The following is a 20,964-nucleotide window of genomic DNA, read 5'->3' as shown; positions in this document are numbered from 1 at the left end:
TGTTCTGGTTTTTTTGTTGACAATGTTTCTCTCTGTTCCAGGGGTGGTGACAAAATACAGCAACTTCATCAGCTTTCCCCTCTTCCTCAACGGGAGACGCCTCAACACGTTACAGGTTAGATTGAGAGCCATGGACAGGGTAGTGACTCGGGGGGGAAACTTGTAACCCTGCAGTGGGCTCAGGAAATGAGTGAATGGGTCCAAAAAGGACAAAGAACTGTGAAAGGGTGGGGTGGTGGCGATTGTCCAGGGCAGGGGATCACAGAGCCTTTCTGAGATTAGGAGTTATTCAAGATGAACATTCTCTCCGAAACCATTGACCTAGTGAGTTGAAATGTCTGGTTGCGGTGAAGCTGGTTGGATAGCTTCAGCCGTAGGCCCTTGTGCCTGACAGGGTCATAGGCTGATGACAAGTCGATAAAAGCTGCAGCTGTTTTAAGCTTCTGCTGGAAGCTGGCTTGAGTATGTGTAGACAGTGCAAGCACTTGGTCACAGCAGCTTTTCCCTGTGCTGAAAAATGCCTATTCTGGGGGATTGTGGTCTCCAGGATGGAGGGTCAGCCTCGCCAGGATCGCCCACTCCAGTAATTTGTATCTTGTACAGAGGAGAGATAGGGCAGTAGCTGTGGAGGTCGTAGGGCAGCTTTCCAGGTGATAAAATGGCAATGACTTCTGATGGTCTCCGAGTTGTTGGGAGTTTGCTGGTGGTGATGACTTCCATCAATAGGGCTGCCATTCAATCGCGCCCTCTTGGCCCAAGATAGTTAAAGAAATCTGGAAGGATGCCGCCAATGCCAGCTGCTTTTCCTGCTCTGGAAGCAGAGAGGAGAGCTTCGATCTTGGTTCTTGTGAAGGTTTGACAGAGACTTGATGGAGGGGCACTTAGTGCACAGGATTAATTAAGAACTGTTTTCACCAACCCTCTGACAGTTGTCTGGATTTCTTAACAGGAGCCTGATGATGCTGTTAGCAATGACTTGCAGTGTTTGTGTGTGATGGCATCACATCATCGAGGGTCCGGAGAAGGGCCCGTGCTTTATGGCTTGAATGCATGAAATCTGTGGCCTCCCCTGTATCTATCCGTAGTTGTAATCTTGTGCAGTCCAATGATTGCAGGAGAGCAGTGGCTAAGTCTGGGTCGCCAGTAGCTTTGTTTGCCCTTAGGAGTGTTTTGCTCTCTGGGCTCCAGCACGACATAAAAAAGCTCCTGTAACCAAACGGGATATTCTTTTGTGTGGCTTTAATAATAAGCTTCATGAAGTAGTCAAAGTTTTCGGGCATTGGTGGTATGCTACTGATGGGGTTTTTTGACAGCAGTGGAGAAACCTAGCCAGTCTGCCCATCTCAAATTCCAGCATGGAACTGGTACACTTGTAATGACAGGTTGTTCAAGACCGATGTGTTCCACCGATGTATGTGGAGGGTCCCGGGAGGGGAGCAGCTGGAGGACGGAGCAACGTGAGGGGAGGGGCACCTGAACACATGCTGCCAGCTGTGCACGCTCTGCTAATTAACTGCGCAGCATTTGAATCTCTCCTGGGCTGCTGCCCAAGTACGCAGCTTACAGGGAACACAGGCATCATCCCTTTTTAACTTATACATGAGTGATGTGCCCCAAATGATATGCTGCAAGTTCATTTAAGCTGACGACCTGGCACTAATGACACAGGCTGCAACTCCCAAGGAAGCAGAATACATCCGTAACGCTGCTCTGAAGTGGATGGAAAACTACTGTACTTTTGATACTGGTGGCTCAAACCCAGTCTATCAAAGAGAGTGTCATCAGCTTTCCTTCTGAGCGATTCTGAAGCTGAGAGGATGCTGAACGTAAACCTCTGTGGCAAGGAACTTGCCCACGATCCTAACCTCCGTGACCTGAGAATTACTCTTGATCATAGCCTTACCTGTCAACAACATCTGAAGAAGGTGAGCCATAAAACAAAGAATCACATCAATATCATCCAAAAGATAGCAGATTCTAGCTGGGATTGTCATTGCTCCAATGCTACAAATGGCAATCTTGGATGTAGATTATTTCATGGCCGAGTACTGTGTACTTGTTTTAGGAAGAAGTTCACACATGGACCTCATCGATATGCAGCTACATGCTCCGCAGCCTTGGCTTCCAGTCCTATCAAGCATCCTTCCTCCAGCAATCCAGAGAAAGATGGCTACATTGCACGAGTACAAGAAGACCCTCGCTAACCTGAGCGCCTGCTCCATGACAACCATGTTAATCAGCCTCAAGCCTGCCTTAAGTCCCACTGGGTGTTCTGGGCATTGGTGAAGCTCTTCTGTCATCCAGCTTCAACCCAGAAGACACCTGGCGGATGCAGTGGGAAAGCTCTGATGTAAACAGCAAGCACGCAAGATGATCCCACCGTCGAACTGCCTGGCTTCTTGCTCCATCAAAGACAATGGACGTCCATCAACCATATTAGGACATTATATGGAAGATATGAGCACCTGATGGACAAATGGAGAATCACAAATTTGCCACAGTGCAAATGTGGAGACTTCCAATCTATTGAAAACATTATGAACAAGTACCCCATCTTTTCATTTCCAGGGGATATAGCAAAGGTGCACTCTGCATCTCTTGAGGCCCTGGAATGGATTTCAAACATTTTCTGTTAACTTGGAAGTGTTGCTATTTCCATATGAAAGAAGACTCAAAAAGAAAGGAGATAAATCCGGGCTTGTCTTTACAAACATCAAGTCTGCCTTCTGTTCTGATGCTCCATGTTTGTACCCTTTGAACCCTTTGACTTTTCCTCCGTTATGCACTATTTTGTTGACATGCTCAAAGAATTTTCGTAGATTAGCAAAGTAAAATTTTCGTTTTCAGAAGCCATGCCTATTTTCCCAGATCATACCCTGGTTACTTAGGAGTTTAATAATTCTGTTTTTAATTATTGTTTCAGCCAGATTATCTGTAACAGGAGGATCACGCTCATTAATTGCCCAACTCACCCCAGTACTGTTTACTACAACACTTGCTATCCTCTTGTCCTTTTTGCATAGTAACTGATTGTAATGAGAGGATATTTTTGTTAGCTACTCAGCCACTTCCTTAAGCTCCTTCAGAACTCTTGGATGAATGTCTTCTGGTCTTAGTGATTGGTTGCCATATAATTTTATCAGTTATCAAAAGATAAACTCCCAGTTCAATCACAAATTGTTCAGCTGGATGCAGGAATCTCCGGGTGACATTCTCTGACCCGGGTTACACATGAGATACACATAGATTCAATTATCATAATGTTCCCTTCTGCCTTTAAAATAAAGTCTATGAATAAATTTTTCCAGCATCTCATCCACTGATGCCTTAAGCTCTGACTGTGCCTCATCTTTATTATCTGACAAGAGCAGGTCTAGGGCAGGGATCTCTTCCTAGAATGTGGGTGTGGAAATAAAGGTCATTCCAGATTGTACGTAGATGTTTTAATGTGAATATTTAAAGACTAATAAACCCTATCCCTATTACATATTTAGATTCCTACAATAATGAAAAAAGGCTCTTGTCCAAGACCTGTGCCATAAACCACAAAACCAAAAATAACTCTAAACCACTGCTTACCCCGACAGCTAACAGACCTAAGTCATTGGGGACGAGTAGTAGTAAGGTGGGGAGACAGAGATCTTTTGTATAGACTTAGTATTACTTTCTCTTTCTCACCAGTTAGAAAGTCTGTTCTCTTGAGGGGAATGGCAGCAGCTGTCTTCTTAATAAGCAGGTGGCCTCCTCCTGCCCAAAGTCCTGATCCTGGATTTCATTCTTCCATTTCTACACACGACAAGACTGATTCCCTGTAAACAGAAACCTGGAGATGGGACCCATATTGCACAAACTGATTTCCCCCTAGAAATTATTGCCATTTAGCCAACACAACACTGGAGCCTCTTCACATTTAAATATGATTAGGGCTACGATTTGGTCACGGAGGTCACAGCAGTCATGGATTCCGTGACTTTTCCGGACCTCCGTGACTTCTCGGGCTTCAGGGGGAGGAGGTGGGACTGTGTGCCCCTGCCCTGCAAGTGGAGCTGGCTGGAATCAGGACCCTTTCTGCGGGGGCTGCAGCTGGGCTGGGGGCTGCAGCCGGGGCCAGGCGCCTGACCCCAATGGAGTCCTGGGCTTGGCAGGGCTGCAGCCGGGGCCACGTGCCCCAGCCCTGTGGCGTCCTGGACTTGGCGGGGCTGCAGCCGGGACCGTGCACCCCAGTCCTGCAGCTCTCGCTGCAGGCTGCAGCTTGGGCCATGCACCCCCCTTGTGGCTTCCCAGGGTCATATGCCCCGCTCCCCACTGTGGCCAGGGTTTGGTGGGGGGCATCAGTCGGGCCACGCGCTCCTGTCCTACAGCTGGGCAAGCTCTGGAGCAAGGGCTGTGTGTCGTTCCGTTCCCCCCCTCCCTCCCGTGGTTGTGACCCCCCTGCTGTGGCCACTGGGGTCAGGAGGCATGGCCTGTCAGTCTCTCTCTTTCTTCTCTCCCCCTCCCTCCCGCCCCGGGACTCTGTTCTTCCCCCCTACCGAGCCCTACCCCTGGTTATTTTTATTAAAGTAATGGACAAGTCATGGGCTCTGTGCATTTTTGTTTATTGCCCGTGACCTGTTTGTGACTTTTACTAAAAATAACCATGAAAAAATCTTAGCCTTAAGTCTGATATGCTGTTTGGGCACAAGTGAAGGACCTGCTGGCTCTTTAATGGACAGTGGTCAGAACTCTGGGGAGCAGCATAGAACTCTGGTCCTAGCAAGAGGTGTTGTAAAGCATCTGAACTCCCCAGTGAATCCCAGTTACACCTTGGATCCTGGAAACCCTACGACACCGTTGTAACTTCTGGTCATATCAAGGGGCTGCTTGGGAATGACCGTTCTAAAAAAGGAAGCATACTCAGCATATTGCCTGAGCTGCAAGAGTAGTGGGCCTATTGGGCTTGCTATTGGAAGGCAGGGGGTATGACTTGGGGACCTCTGCGTCTGCTACTGATCGGCACTTGGAGATGACACCAAGGGCAAACAATCTATGTAAGAAAGTAAATCTAGCCCAGCAGCAAACCTGAGACCTCTACATTGGTTCCAAACACAAATTATATGGGCAGGATCCCTCACATCTTTACTGATCACAAGCGTGGTGCTATACTAAGACCAAGAATCATGATGTTCGTAAAGCTCTTTGAGGAGGTAAGGTGCTGTGTCAACACAGTGATTCTTCTGAGAGGGAGATGACATCAGAACTTCAGGAATAAAACCAGCCCAACGTACTTTGTCAAGACACTTTCTGGATACAGGCCTCCCTGTGCAATCACTGGGGAATCCTTAGGAGGAGAGGGGGGAGGAGAGGGGGCTGCAGGGAGAGAGCCAGTCTTTGTAAGGAGGGAATCCCTAGGCTGCGCAGGGTTTGTCGGCTTGTTATACAGATAAAACTGCACAGTATCGTTTCAGGGGACAAGACAAGATGTCATGTTTATTATAATAACACAATTTGATTTAAGACCAATAACTAATATCTAATACCTATGTATGCACACGCACACCCCAAATGTTCTGCAGCTACTAGATAGTTACCAGTCCTGAATGTAGCTTGGGTTCGTGGCTTGGGGCAGCTAACTGGCCAGGAAAGCCAGGCACAAGGAAGAACTGGGTCTCTGTTGGGCATGCACCAATGCCCTTCCATGTTGGCAGCAGAATGTTACCCTTCAAAGTCTTCCATCTCACCCATCCTTTTTGTAGGCTTTAGTTTGAATCCAGAGTCTACAGGTCTTGCTGTGTCACGCTGCCTCTGAGTTCGGTGTGATTGATCACCCGTCAATTGCAGACATGACTTTCAGCCTAGGACCTGGCTTTGATGTTTCTTCAATTGTACTTTTGTTCTCTTCTTTTGAGGGTGGACTCTTTTTGCTTTGTCAGGGCTGTTGTCTGCATCTTTAGCCCTTGGTGTTTACACTTTATTTCATCGGGAGAGGCTGGGGCTGGAGGTTGAGTCCATCATCCATATATACCTCATTCACACATCTAAACTACACTAATCAGATTACAGCAGGGTTTTGCAAAAATGAAGTGAGCATTTTAAAATGGAGTTTGGGACAAGTTAAAATGGAGTTTGGGTTACACCATGGACAAGTGTAAGGAATGGCAAACAGTGAACAGAAGTTACAATGTTGAAGCAGTGCAAGTTTCAGTGATTTAAGCAGCAATTGGATTGAAAGTGAAACTCAATTAGCCAGTTATTGGGGTACCTGGTTTTATGAATGAATGTAGTTTCATTCATAATACTTTACTTATGAAGTTATATTAATAAAGTGAGCAATTAAAAACAATTTCATTGATCAGTTCTATTGCTTTGAAAGACCAGACCAGAATTAGTAATAGTGATGCCTATCTCTGGGCCCTGTCCAGCACAAAGGAAGCTGTTGACAATGGGATGTGCTAGGAGAGCAGAATTAAAAGCAAATGAGTCTTAGCATGTGGCTGTGGGGTGGGGGTGTGTGTGAGTGTTACCAGATGGGTGGGGATTTTAAGCCTCCCTCCTTCCCCGCAGGCACTCTGGATGATGGACTCCAAGGAGATTGGTGAATGGCAGCATGAGGAGTTCTACCGTTTCATAGCCCAGGCTTATGACAAGCCTCGCTACACCCTGCACTACAAGACAGATGCCCCTCTCAATATCCGCAGTATCTTTTATGTGCCTGAGATGGTGAGACTCTGGCATTCTCTTGGAGGTGTGGGAAATCCTCAGTGAAGGGAAGGATCAGATGGGTGAGATCATCACAGAATAGACGTCCTTTCCGACTTGAATAGCTTCAGCCTTGTGTGCCCAGCACTGCAGAATTCTTTTGGAGTAGCCAAAAGGGAATGCCCAGTACCTAAAAGAGATGGAAGTATCTCTCCAATGGGAGTAGTGTGCCACAGGATAAATGGGGTGCATTGAACTGTGTCTATTTGTCAGGAGCAGAATCTGGCTCAGGTGGGAGAAACCCTCACGGAGCAAGATTCACACGCTCCTGTAGTTCCGTTCTGGTGGGGAGGATAAAAACGTGATTTGCTCTGATCATCTCAGACCTGTGAAACCCATAGTGAACATCAGCAGAGTGTGGGGCTTTTGTACAAGCATCCTGGGTTTGGATGGTGTAACCTCTTCCCCTCTTGCTTCCACAGAAACCATCCATGTTTGATGTCAGCAGGGAGCTGGGCTCCAGTGTTGCCCTATACAGCCGCAAAATCCTCATCCAAACCAAAGCTGCTGACATTCTGCCAAAATGGCTGCGTTTCCTCAGAGGTAGGCTGGTCAGGGAGCAAGCAGGAGAGTGCAACAGGCTGCAGCAGCACCTTCCTTGAGTGTCACTTAGGGCAGTGGAGGCAGATTTCGGAAGGCAGCCAGGACAGTGACATGAGACATCTGCCGGAGATTTGTGGGGAGGGAGGAGTTAGCAAAAGGCTGAGTCCTCGGAGTCCAGTTGTATCCTAGTCTTGAGTCACTTCATTGCCACTGTTTGTTCTAGGTGTTGTCGATAGTGAGGACATTCCTCTAAACCTCAGCCGGGAGCTGCTGCAGGAGAGCACCCTCATCAGGTGAGCAGACAGAGGGGCTGGTTCCCAGGGGAGGGGATTTTGGTGAGTGCATGAGTGCTAATCCGTCTATGGGTGGGTGGTGATAAAGCTATAGGATGTCAACTGAGATCAAGACCTGGCAGGTGAGCTGTGCAGTTCCCATTAACAAGAGTTTCTGTGTGTAATCTGATCCTACGTAGCCTGAGAAGCTCCAAACTCTCTCATCCATGAGGTGTTTCTCAACCAGACATGGTAGACAGAGTGTTAACTTGCTGTGCACCATCCAGCTTCTTCTTTGAGTTGTGTCCCTGTGAGGGCTCCGCTTCTGGTGCGCCTGCGCCTTTGAGCCCAGATTTTTGGTAGCAGTGCCTGTTCAGCCCATGCACGCACCCTGCTCCTCCTCATGCCCTGCACCGAGGACATATAGGGCTGTGCAGACAAACCACCCTCAGTTCCTTCTCTCCCACAAAGTCCCACAAGGGAAAACTGAGGCAGAGTGGAAGGAAGGCAGGTAATGGAGCACCCACAGGGACATACATCGTGAAGCGCTCCAGTTTTTCGAGTGGTCCCCATGTGTATTCCACTATGGGGTATGCATGTGCCCAGAGATGGAGAATTTTGCAAGCAGTGTCTGTTGATCCGCCCATGCACCCTGGCTCACCTCATGCCCCTGACTGAGCAGTTAAAGGACAGTGCAAACTGACCACCTCTTCGGTTCCTTCTCACTGCCTCATTGTCTGTGTCAGAACTTCCAGTGTCCACAGTTTTGGCTATCTGTAAATAGTTTTTATCATTCTAGTGTTTTCAGGTTTTTATCTGATAGTTATAGAGTTTTGTAGTTAGTCTTCCTGGCCTGGAGAGCCACTCCTCTTTCACCCCTTGTTCTGTTCCCTGATTCGGTACTGGACTATGCCCAGTACTCCAGACTTCAGAATTTGTGCTTTCTTCCTGCAATCCCTCTTGGTCAGCGAAGACCACCGGTGCTGCTTGCACTCTCTCAAGGAAGCCCACATTGCAGCAAGTTGTAGTATCTGCTTCTCGTTCTCCAGCCATACTCAGGAAGGGTGGAAACTTCGCCTTCGGATGCACCTAATGGAAAAGGGCATGATGCCGCAATCGGACCCTGGCCAGAGGACGTCCCTCCCTCCATTGTACACTGGCCTGATTCAACAAGGAGTGCATCTCCTGCCATGAGGTCCAACCTGGGAGCGAAGGAGTCAACCCCCACAGATCCCTTGGCGGAATCTTGTTAGGAGAGCAGAGAGCATGCTCATAAGTATGAGGCTAAGACTTCCTTCATATCCATTTTGAAGAAGTTGGATTCAGCCTTGCTTAAACCAAACAAGTCTATAAGCTTAGCTGAAGAGAACCTAGGATGTCCCACGTCTCAGAAGCATGACAAGAAAGTCCACACAAGTCTGGTGGCACTACCTCCAAACAGAAACCCCAGAATCCACCAGCACTGACGAAGACCGATCATCGAGAGCATCAGTTACCCATGTGCAGTCTTTGTTCTCAGTGGCTGTGGCACTGACTGTCTCTGCTGCAGCTCTGGTGGACTGGATCCCTTTAGTTCTGGGAAGAGCCAAGACCTAGGCGCCTCTTGCGGACATCTTCGCTGCCCCATACCCAGTGCCTCCCTTTTCAGAAGGGTTATAACTCCACGAGCGGAGCCAGTCTTCAGGAGGAGTCTGTCTCTCATTCCATCTTCAGGCAATGACTTCCCTCCAGCAGCCTCATTGGTACTGCCGTTGGAACTGGAATCCTCTTTCTCTCCGTCAGAAGGTTCTAAACCATCTGATGAATCATTATTCCCTCCTCCAAGACCCACCTTCCTGGTCAGAAGACTTGGACAAAACTGGGACCAACCTACACCTCATCACCCATCTCAGAGCCGATGCTACGCCAGGCCATGGAGACTTGTGCAATCTCCATTCAACCCATCCTGTTGTCCATATAGTGGCTGTGGGACCAGCACCATCCTGTAGAGTTGGTCCAACCTCCTAGGAGGTTGCCCTTTCCCTCCCCTGTGAGAGGACACCTGGAGCTGTAGAGGAGACCTTTGAAGAACAGGAGGCAAGGCTGACAAGGTGACACCTCACACAGATATGTCCTCATCATTGCCGGATGAGGCTGTAATGCCTCTACCGCCTTCCAGGGTGGATGACTTTTGACAGTTCCAGAAGCTGATGAAGCATGTCACAGATATAGTTCAAATTCATCTTATGGAAGTCCAGTACTCCTATAATAAACTCTTGGACCTTTTACATACCTCATCTGTGATATGTGTGGCATTCCCAATACAGCCAGCCAAGATGATCTGTCAGACTCCTGCCCTGATACCTCCTACATGCAAATAGGCCAACAAACAATACAACTTCCCATGTAAGGGTTCAGAATTTTTATTTTCACATCCAACACTCAATTCCTTGGATGTAGATGCAGTTAATGAACGTGGGAGGCAGCACAAAACTGAGGCAAGAAGCAGAAGTATCTTGATCTTTTCAGTCACAGAGTAGATTTTGTAACATTGTAATTCAGGATAGTGAATCACCAGGTGCTTATGTCAAACCGTGACTACCTGCTTTACAATAAATTTAATACACTTGTTTAATATTTCACCATCAATAATTTAAGGCCATCATAAATGGAGGCCAGCTCTTGGCAAAGATGCTATTACAGGCCACGTTAGACACAGCCTATACTGCAGCCCACTCTATTTCAACCACTATCAATATACAGTGAGCATCTGGGTCCAGCAATCTGGCTTCCCTAGGGAGTTACAAACCTACTGTAGAAGACCTTCCTTTCATCAGTCACAAGTTGTTTTCTGAGTCTAAGGACAACTCCCTTGTCCCTTCCCACTTGGAAGGACTCGAGGGACACACTTAGATCCCTCGGGATCTATACCCATGCAAATAATAATTTAAGCAGATCTCAGAGAGTGCAGAGGTCTCCCCCAGCTCATTTTTCTAGGTTCTGTCAGCCACCTGAACCAGTGACCAAGAGGCCACAGCTACTTCATCCCAGCCACTTGCATTGTCCCAGTGCCAGTTGTGATGGCTTGGTCGAGAGTGTGAACCACCCACTGCATATGGATTTATTGCTGCAGCATTTTGTCCGCATCCCCCCATTTTTGGATACTGCATCTCCCAATTTCAGCCTACGCAGAACAGCATAACACCAACAAATGCATTTTGGAGACCATAACCTCTGATTACTCCATCCGTTTCACTTCTATCCCTCCCTCCCACCTACCGCACTTCCTTGTCCCTTTTCAGGGACTTATCTCACATTCAGTTGCTGAGACAGAAGGTGGCCTCTCTTCTATGCTTAGGAGCTATAGAACCTGTCCCCGTTCAGCACAGGGAAAAGGGGTTTTATACCAAGTACTTTCTGGTTCCCCAAAAGAACAGAGGATGGAGACCAATAGTAGATCTCAGACATCTGAACAGTGATGTGAACAGCAGAAAATCAGGGTGGTGACCCTTGCAGCTATAATTCCCCCTAAATTGCAGGGATTGGTTTGCAACTCTCGACCTTCAAGATGCTTATTTTTATGTTGTGATTCACCACTCTCACAAGAGGTTTCTTTGCTTCATAGTCAACCTCGACCACTACCAGCACCTCTTGCTCCCTTTTGGCCTCTCCTCTGCCCCAAAGGTATTCTCAAAGATCATGGGAGTCATACCCACCTACCTACTAGGGATGTAAAAGGTTAACTGGTAAGCATTAGGCTTACTGGTTAAACCAAAGTTAACCGTTAACCCCAGCAGCCTCGCGTCAGGCTGGTGGGAGGGACCCCAGCCCCAACTGGGCCGGAGGAGCCCCAGCCCTGCCATGTCGGCAATGCAATGCCACACCAGCTGAACCAGTGGGACCCAGTTCGGGCCGGAGCAGGCCCCCAGCCGGCTGGCGGGAGCCCAGCCCTGGCTGCACCAGCCAGCCAGCTGGACACCTGCCCTGGCCATGCTGCGTTGAGCCAGGTGGCTGGACCCCAGCCCCAGCTGGATTGGCCCCAACCCTCACAGTGCCAAGGCCCCCCAGCTACCTCAGTTAACCGGTTAAACAAAACAATTTAATTGTTTAACCAGTTAACTTTTTTAACCGATATTTATATCCCTACTACCTACGTTATCTGGGGATAATCATCCTCCCTTATCTCAATGATTGGTTGCTCAGGGGACTGATCTTATCAAGAGGTATGGTCAGCAGTACAAACAACAAGGCTGGTATTCCACAGTTTAGGCCTCTGGCTCAATCTTGAGAAATTTGCTTTTACACCAGCACATCGGATAGATTTCGTAGGAGCTTCTCTGGATGTGGTGACAGCCAGGGTTTACCTACATATGAACAGATTTGTTGCCCTAAAGAATCACATAAAACCAGCCATACTGGATCAGACCAGTGGTTCATCTGAGCCCAGTATCCTATCTTCTAACAGCGACCAGTGTCAGATGCTTCAGAGAGAATGAATAAAACAGAACAATTTCAAGTGATCCATCCCTTGCCATCTTGCCCCAGCTTCTCAAGGATTCAGCTCAGTCCTCAAACCTCAGCAAGAAGTTCTCTCCAACTATTAGGGAACATGGCATCTTGCATTTTCGTAACTCAAGATGCCAGTTTACATCTTCGGTGCCTCCAGGGATGGCTCAAGACAGTCTATATGCCCAGAAAGTATATGTCTGTCCCTTGCTTGGTTCTACAGACACTCAGCTGATACAAGAGACCTTCGAAGGTCTGTGCAGAAGTCTCATTTAGTCAAGATCCTCCTACCATTGTTATATCATGAGACACATCCCTCTTGGGATGGGGGATGCACATCTGGCGTCACACACAATCCAAGGCAAATGGTTGTCCAAAAGTAGCTTCTCCACATCAACCATCTACGGTTGAAGGCAGTCAGACATTCTTGCATTCATTTCCTTCCTCTGGTCAAGGCCCAGTCCATCAAGATCATGACAGACGACATGGCCTGCATGATCTACATCAGTCTCAGGATGGGATGCATTCTTTCTCACTTTGTGCTGAAGCACTAAAACTCTGGAATTGGTGCATAGTCACCCAGATAATCATCTCAGCTTCTTACCTTCCGAGGATGCAGAACACTATGGCAGATCACCTGAGCAGGCATTTTCCTCGGAATTACTAATGGGAGTTGGACATGCAAGTCTTCAACAGTATATTTCTAACCTGAGGGTTCGCAGAAGTGGACCTCTTTGCAACCACCACCAACACACGAAATTTTGCTCGAGTGGGACTAGACCCTTAATCACTGGGGGATGCCTTCCTCATCTCATGGACAAGAGGTCTTCTTCGTGCGTGTCCACCACCACCGTTACTTTTGAAAGTACTGAACAAGATCAAGCAAGACAAGGCTAGATACATTGTAATTGCACTGATCTGGCTGAGACAAGTCTGGTATCCTTACCTCATTCGATCTGCAAGTTCTGCAACTTCAGGCATGGCTCCTAAATGACTTTTGGTGATAGAGACCCCCTGTTCAGCAGAAGTACAACGGATATTATTAAACAGCAAAAGGACATTTACCTTCAGAAACAGAAGAGATTTCATCACTGGTGTATCCTTCAACAAGTTTCTCCAGATCACTCTTCTCTATCCTCTGTCCTTAACTACCTGTTTGAGTTCAAAAGATCTCGTCTTGATATGAGCTTGGTCAAGGTTCACTTGCGGCTGTTACAGCCTTTCACTCCTTGATAAAAGGTTTTTTCTTTGATTGTTTGTTTGTTTTTCTCATCCCACGATCTCAAGGTTTCTCAGAGGCTTAATGAACCTATTTCCACAGATTAGAGAACCTGCTCCTGTATGGAACTTGATCTTTGTTCTTACGAAGGACCACTTTGAGTCACTAGCTACATGTTCATTGGTTCACCTATCAATGAAAACAGCTTTCTTGGTAGCCATCACTTTTGCCTAGAGAGTTGGAAAATGGGGGGCTTTAATGGCAGATCCTTCTTTCACAGTGTTTTTAAGGACAAGGTATCGTTGTAACCACATCCCAAGTTTTTACCCAATATGTCCTTTGAATTTTATATAGACGAGACTATTCACCTTCCAGGTTTTCTCCTGAAACCACCTCGGACTAAGCAGGATTCTGCCTTCGATACTTTAGATGTCAGAAAGGTGTTACCCTTCTGTCTGGACAGAATGAAACCTTTTTGAAAGTCTCCTAGATTGTTTGTTTCAATTGTGACAAGATGCAAGGGATCCATAGTCTCCACCCAGAGATTCTCAGAATGGATCTTGAGGTGTTTTATTTCAAATTATGTGTCTGCTGACATTCAACCTCTTTCTAGAGCAGTGGTTCTCAACCTTCCCAGCCTACTGTATCCCTTTCAGGAGTCTGATTTGTTTTGCATATACCAAGTTTCACCTCCCTGAAAAACTACTTGCTTACAAAATCAGACATAAAAATACAGAAGTGTTACAGCACACTATTACTGAAAAAGTGCTTACTTTCTTATTTTTGCCACATAATTATAAAATAAATCGATTGGAATATAAATATTATACTTACATTTCAGTGTGATACTTGAGCCTGTTTTTCACATGTTAGCATTGTCTGAAGCCCGAGCCCCATTGCCCAGAGCTGAAGCATGTAACTTAGCTTTGGTGGGGCCCCTGTGGCGTGGGTTCCTGGGCAATTGCCCTGCTTGCCACCCCTAATGCCGACCCCGCACTTGCAACACCTGAAAACCCATCCTGTGACACCTCCCCGGGGGTCATGACCCTCAGGTTGAGAAACTCTGATCTAGATCAGTTGAGTACCCGTGCAAGACCTCTGCGTACACCCAGGGATATATGTACCCCGGTTGAGACCCACTGTTCTAGAGCGTTGGCTCATTCTGCAACGTCACACTCTACATCTGTCGCTTTACTCAAAGACGGTCCAGTCACTGAAATCTGCAGAGCTGCAACCTGGACCTCCGTACGTACTTTCTCCAGCTATTAATTCTCGCCTCTAGATCAGATGCTGCAGTTGGCAGTGCAGTTTTGTCTTTGATATTGGATGTTGTTCTGACACTCCCCGCTCCTTGTGGGGATACTGGTTTGGAGTCATCTGAAGTGGAACACCCATAGGAGCACTACTCGGAGGAGGAGGAGGAGGAGGACGGGTCGCTCACCTTGTGCAGTAACGGGAGTTCTTCCAGACATGTTTCCCGGTGAGTGCTCCACTACTTGCCCTCCTTCCCCTCTGCTCTGGAGTTTTACCTTGTGGGACGTTGTGATAGAGAAGAAACTGCAGGTGATTCACCTGCACAGACCTATATATCCTCAGCGCAGGATTGCGAGGGGGCACATGCGTGGGCCAAACAAGCACTGCTACCAAAAATCTCAGATCAAGGGTGCAGAGACACACGTGCACTGGAAATGGAGCTCTCACTGGGACACACATCTCAAAGAATTCCAGTTACTGCATGAGGTGAGTAACCACTCCTTTCCTTTAGTGAGTTCATTCACTTTGAACAAGGGAGGGTGGTTAAGAGCAGCTCCAGAGCAAACTTTTTCAACAGTCACATTTCATGGTTGCTGGGGCAATGTTCTGTGTCACAATCTGCTGGATGTTCTGAATACCTGCCGGGTTCCCTCTTGGGTCCTGTATCATCCACGGTACAGACTGACTTACAGCAGGCTTGGCTGGAAATTGGGAGAATGAATTTAGTATCTAGGGCCCTCTGACTTTCCCAACAGGTCCACTGATTGGAAAGTAAAAGGTTCTAAAACACATCAAGAAGTCAGCTGCAGACACAGGGAGGCTGGGCCCACGCTAAAGTAACACCATCTATTGTGCATACATTTTTGAAATATGTCCTTCATAACATCCTCCTAATACTGGACAGTGTTCTGGGCCTCTTTTCAGACGTGCTGCAATGTTAAGCTACATACATAACACGCCTACAGTTACCCCTTTATCAAAGGTCTGACCAAATAGATCGGCTTTTACACCATGCCCTGAGGGTCAACAGAGCCAAGCACTGTAAGGCCGGCCTTCTCTAAGAGTGCCCTTGAATTTGGAATTCACTCCTCTTTACAATGTGTCCGAAAGGACAACAGACCAAGGCTCCTGTCATGGCTGAGTGTTGCCAGAGAGAGGTCAGGGTGTTATTTTGTATTCTATTGCCTGAGGTGGGGTTGTTGCCTTTGGTGTTGCAGCTGCATCATGTATTCTACTGTTGTTGAAGTGCTTTGAGATTTAGAATAGGTGCTTTTTTACAGTAATCAAAATAATTCTCCTTAATTGGAAGATAAAAAGCCTCCATCATTGTATATGTTCTTAATTAGTTAAGAACACCCCACCCCCCAAAAATGACTACATTATAGCCACCTCCTCACTGCATTTGATTTTGGCAGGTGTGGGGTGAGCTGCCTATTGGGAGAGTGCACTAAACCTCTTGTGCAGTGCAGAATGGTGGAGTCTTCTAGGTCAGTTGGAGCCAGGCTCCAGCAGTAGGTTTGGGATACTACCTCACCCCGTCTCTAGCACTAAGAGCTGCCCCTACCTGAGATGAGAGTGGAAACCAATTTCAGATCCCATGTGAAGATGGGGTGAGAGGAGGAAGGCTGTGGCTTGGTAGTTCTCCTTTGTTCTTTATGAGCCAACCCTTGTGTAGGAAACCCATGACTGTATACAGGGAAAGGGACATTAACCTAAAACCATTGAACATTTTGGCCTATCGACTGCTTTTAACAATACTTATTCTCCCTGCAGGAAACTCCGGGATGTTTTGCAGAAGAGGCTGATCAAGTTTTTCATTGACCAAAGCAAGAAGGACCCTGAGAAATATGCCAAGTTCTTTGAAGACTACGGGCTGTTCATGAGAGAGGGGATTGTGACGATAGCAGAGCAGGACGTCAAGGTACATACCACACTAAGTGTCTGGCTGGTGTGAAAGAGTGCAGACTACTGCCCAGACTGGGGATAAAGCAGTGGTGCGGGAAGGTGATTCTCTTCTGGGGATCCTACCATTTGCTCGTGGCCTTTTGTGCCTGGTCCTTTGGAATTTTACAGATCCTCCAAAATATTCTGACCTCCACAGTGTCCTACAAGCTTTTAGAAAGGGGGATGTGTACAGGTGCCATTCCCCATCCCTTCTCAGACACAGCCCACACACTATACAGAGTAAACATGCCCTCGCTCTGGGGCTTGGTTTTATTAATATGAATATTAATACTCCCACTTCCCTAATTATAGGTCTGTCAGTCTGACATCGATCCTGGGCAAGGTAATAGAGCAGCTGATACGGGACCCGATTAATCAAGAATTAACGGAGGGTGATATAATCAATGCCAATCAACATGGGTTTATGGAAAATAGCTCCTGTCAAACTAACTTGATATCTTTTTTTGGTGCAGGTTTGGCTGATAATAGTGATGATGTAATAGACTTCTGTAAAGCATTTGACTTGGTACTGAATGACATTTTGATTTAAAAACTAGAAAGATATAAAATGAATGTGGCACATGATTAAAAGCTGGCTAACTGACAGGACTCAAAATGTAGTTGTAAATAGGAATCCTCATTGAGTGGGTGTGTCCCTAGTAGGGTTCTGCAGAGATTGGTTCTTGGCCCTGTGTTGTTCAACATTTTTATCAATGACCTGGAAGAAAACATAAATCATCACTGATAAAATTTGCAGGTGACACAAAAATTGGGGGAGTGCTAACTAATGAAGAGAACAGGTCACTGACACAGAGCGATCTGGATGGGTTGGTAAGCTGGGCTCAAGCAAACAATACATGTAGAGCCCTGTGCGGATACAAAATTTGTATCTGCATCCGATCTGCAAAGATGGTCCACGTATGTGGATATCCGTGAATATAAAGCAGATATCTGCAGATTTGCAGGGCTCTCAATATGTGTTTTTTATATGGTTAAATGTATACATCTAAGAACAAAGAATGGAGGCCCTACTTACAGGATGGGAGAGTCTATCCTGGGAAGCAGCCACTCAGAAAAAGATTTGGGGCTCGTGGTGGATAATTAGTTGTATATGGGCTTCCAGTGCAAAGCTGTAGCCTAAAGGGCTAATGCAATCTTTGGATTTATAAGCAGGAAAATCTTGAGTAGAAATAGAGAGGTGATTTTTACCTCTGTATTTGGCACTGGTTTGAATGCTGCTGGAATTTTGTGTCCAGTTCTGGTGTCCACAATTCAAGAAGGATGTTGATATATTGGAGTGAGTTCAGAGAAGAGCCACAAGAATGATTAAAGGATTAGAAAACATGCCTTGCAGTGATAGAGTCAGAGTTCAATCTAGTTAGCCGAGCAAAGAGAAGGTTATGGCGTGATTTGATTTCAGTCTATAAGTAGCTACATGGGGAACAAATATTTACTAATGGGCTCTTCAGTCTAGCAGAGAAGGGTCCAAAACAGGGGTGGGCAAACTTTTTGGCCCGAGGGCCACATCTGGATATGGAAATTGTATGGTGGGCCATGAATGCTCACGAAATTGGGAGTTGGGGTGCAGGAGGGGGTGAGGACTCCGGTTGGGGGTGCAGGCTCTGGGGTGAGGCTGGGGATGAGGGGTTGGGGGTGCAGGAGGGTGCTCCGGGACCGAAGGGTTTGGAGGGTGGGAGGGGGATCAGGGCTGGGGCAGGGGGTTGGGGTGCAGGCAGGGGGGCAGGCTCCAGGCAGTGCTTACCTCAAGCAGCTCCCAGAAGCAACAGCATGTCCCCGCTCCAGCTCCTACACAGAGGTGCGGCCAGGCAGCTCTGCGCGCTGCCCCGTCCGCAGGCGCTGCCCTTGCAGCTCCCATTAGCTGCAGTTCCTGACCAATGGGAGCTGCGGGGACAGTGCTTGGGGTGGTGGCAACATGCGGAGCCCCCTGATTGCCCTTTTGCGTAGGAGCCAGAAGGGGGACATGCCACTGCTTCCAGGAGCCGTATGCACTGGGCAAGCCCCTGACCCCGCTCCCTGGTTGGAGCACCAGAGCAGGGCAAGCTCTGGACCCTGCTCCCTGGCAGGAGTTCGAGAGCCAGTTTAAAACTTCTGGAGGGCCAGATTTGGCCTCTGGGCCATAGTTTGCTCACCCCAGTGGCTGGAAGTTGAAGCAAGACAAATATAGACTGGAAGTGAAGCATATTTTTTTAATAGTGAGAATAGAGAACCATTGGAACAATTTACCAAGGGTTATGGTGGATTCTCCATCGGTGACCATTTTAAATCGAGATTGGATGTTTTTCTAAAAGCTCTGCTCTAAGAATTATTGTGGGGCAGGTCTCAGGCCTGTGTTACACAGGTGGTCAGACTTCATTATGAGAGTGGTCCCTTCTTGCCTTGGAATCTATATGTAAACAAGAACAGAACATAATGTTCAGCTCAGCCTTTCTCCCCAGGCTTTGCTTCTCCCAGGATTCCTCACTCAGGACTGCTTAGCCCACACTCAAGGGCCATTCCCACATCCTTTGTATCCAGGAAGGGCAGTGAGTCAGCAGAACCCACTTAACCCTTTTGTAGCAGGATCAGCGCTTGCTAACAGGGCTGGGTGTTTATGGCAAATGTTGCCAGTCTTTTGCTGACATGTATATACCATATTAGAAGCTATAGTTACCCATACACCCACCTTGCATAGTGGCTAAGGCAGTTGCTCATATTAGGCTTTGTTGGTCCCTGTGGGTTACAGTATGAGATGGCTGGACGTAGCCTCAAACTGCTATAATCACTTGGATTTGTAAAGTGCAGAGGAGAGTTTCCTCCTCTTCCTCCTCGGTCCTTGGACTGAGCTCCCTTCTGTCTGCTCGTGGGAGGGCTGAAGCCCTATGGCATGGTGGATTATCTTGGTGTCCTGGCCAGCACCCCTCTCTCCCACATTAGTAAAACAGCTACTGACAGCCCATGCTTGTTCTGAGTGCAGAGTGGCTTCACTGCCCCAGCATGGCCTGCTGGCTAAGGTAGTTCAGAGACCTGCGCAGAACCCTAAGGCGCTCAACTACTGCGGGGACAAGTGCCATAAAAACGCCCTCTAAAGAAACCAAATTTCCCTCTGTGCTATGGGGGAGAAGCTTCTTCTTCTTCTGCCCCCAGGGAGCTGCTCTGTACTGTCTGGCACTGCAGGAGACCTGGGCAGAAACCAAAGCAGGTTTCCAGCCCCTTGCAAGGGAGATCACACCTCTAACAAGTTTCAGAGTAGCTCACCTTACCTGATCACTCTCGTTACAGTGTGTATGGTAACACCCATTGTTTCATGTTCTCTGTGTATATAAAATCTCCCCACTTTATTTTCCACTGAATGCATCCGATGAAGTGAGCTGTAGCTCACGAAAGCTTATGCTCAAACAAATTTGTTAGTCTCTAAGGTGCCACAAGTACTCCACCTCTAACAAGGTAAATCTCCTCTCCCAGGAGGACATAGCGAAGCTGCTGCGTTACGAGTCCTCGGCACTGCCTGCAGGCCAGCTGACCAGCCTGACAGAGTACGCCAGCCGCATGCAGGCAGGGAGCCGAAATATCTACTACTTGTGTGCGCCCAATCGACACCTGGCTGAGCACTCGCCATACTTCGAGGCCATGAAGAAAAAGGATATGGAGGTGGGTGAGCAATGCACTGTGTCTCAGCAGGATGCAGTGGTGTGCTGCCCTCTGCTGCTGCCAATTGGCATCAGCACCACAGAGTGCTGTCTCTACTGCCAGGCCTAGCTTCCTCTCTGTAGGGTCCCCTGTGTCTGGTGTATTTTATGGGCTTGCTGGCTACAGCAGATCTGCTGCAAAGGAGAGACAACCTTTGAGATATGTTGCTCCCTGCCCTCTGCATATGTTACGTCCTCTTCAGTCATTCTGCGGGGCCGGTGCAGCTTAGCAGCCCTCTGCCTCCTCTTGGCCTCAGATATTCACCCTGCGGTAGGGAGGGAATTATTAGAGCTGTCCCTTTATTCAGAAGCGAAGGGCAGTGGGAGCCTCACAAACGTATGAGTTAGTATTGGTCTGTACTGAGGAAAATCCGTTAGCTCTTGCCCTTCTCTCAGCTTAACACCACAGCAGTAAAGCTGCTTTGCCTCAGAGCCCAGCCATTGGTTTGCAATGCCTGTACCAGGGTGATGAGTGAGGAGCAGGTCAGTGTCTGGGCCTTTGGTCTTTTCCAGGTGTCCTAGGATGGTCCTCCTCACCTTTCACAGTTCCTCCCCAGGGCAGCAAGAATTCTCCATCTGCAGGCCCCTCCAGGCTACTTTGGGATCCTTCACATTTGGGGCAGGAGGGAATTTCACCTTATGCGTGTTAGCAGAACCCTGTGGGATGTTCAGTTTCTCCTGGGCACTGAGCAGGGATCTGATAGGATCAGGTGGGCATATTCCACACAGTCCATTTCCTGGGACTGCTAGGGATCTGTGGTAGAGGGTAGGGATGAAATCTGGAGAACACTGAAGTACGAGAAGATGTATCTATAATCAGCAGTTT

General features: G+C 47.7%; 1 protein-coding gene across 1 annotated transcript in view; it reads left to right on the top strand.

The window, feature by feature from the left end:
- TRAP1 (TNF receptor associated protein 1) overlaps positions 1-20,964 on the top strand; it is a 75,598-nt gene that overhangs the window by 43,962 nt on the left and 10,672 nt on the right. The window contains exons 8-13 of the mRNA XM_084642119.1: positions 42-115; positions 6,541-6,696; positions 7,158-7,278; positions 7,502-7,571; positions 16,282-16,429; positions 19,915-20,100. Of these exons, the coding sequence (XP_084498245.1) occupies positions 42-115; positions 6,541-6,696; positions 7,158-7,278; positions 7,502-7,571; positions 16,282-16,429; positions 19,915-20,100 (755 nt within the window). The remainder of the gene's footprint in view (positions 1-41; positions 116-6,540; positions 6,697-7,157; positions 7,279-7,501; positions 7,572-16,281; positions 16,430-19,914; positions 20,101-20,964) is intronic.

Source organism: Lepidochelys olivacea (assembly GCF_965140295.1).
Source record: "Lepidochelys olivacea isolate rLepOli2 genome assembly, chromosome: 10".
NCBI classification, from domain to species: domain Eukaryota; kingdom Metazoa; phylum Chordata; order Testudines; family Cheloniidae; genus Lepidochelys; species Lepidochelys olivacea.
The sequence above is the reverse complement of the archived record's forward strand: the minus strand, read 5'-3'. Positions and strand labels throughout refer to the sequence as shown.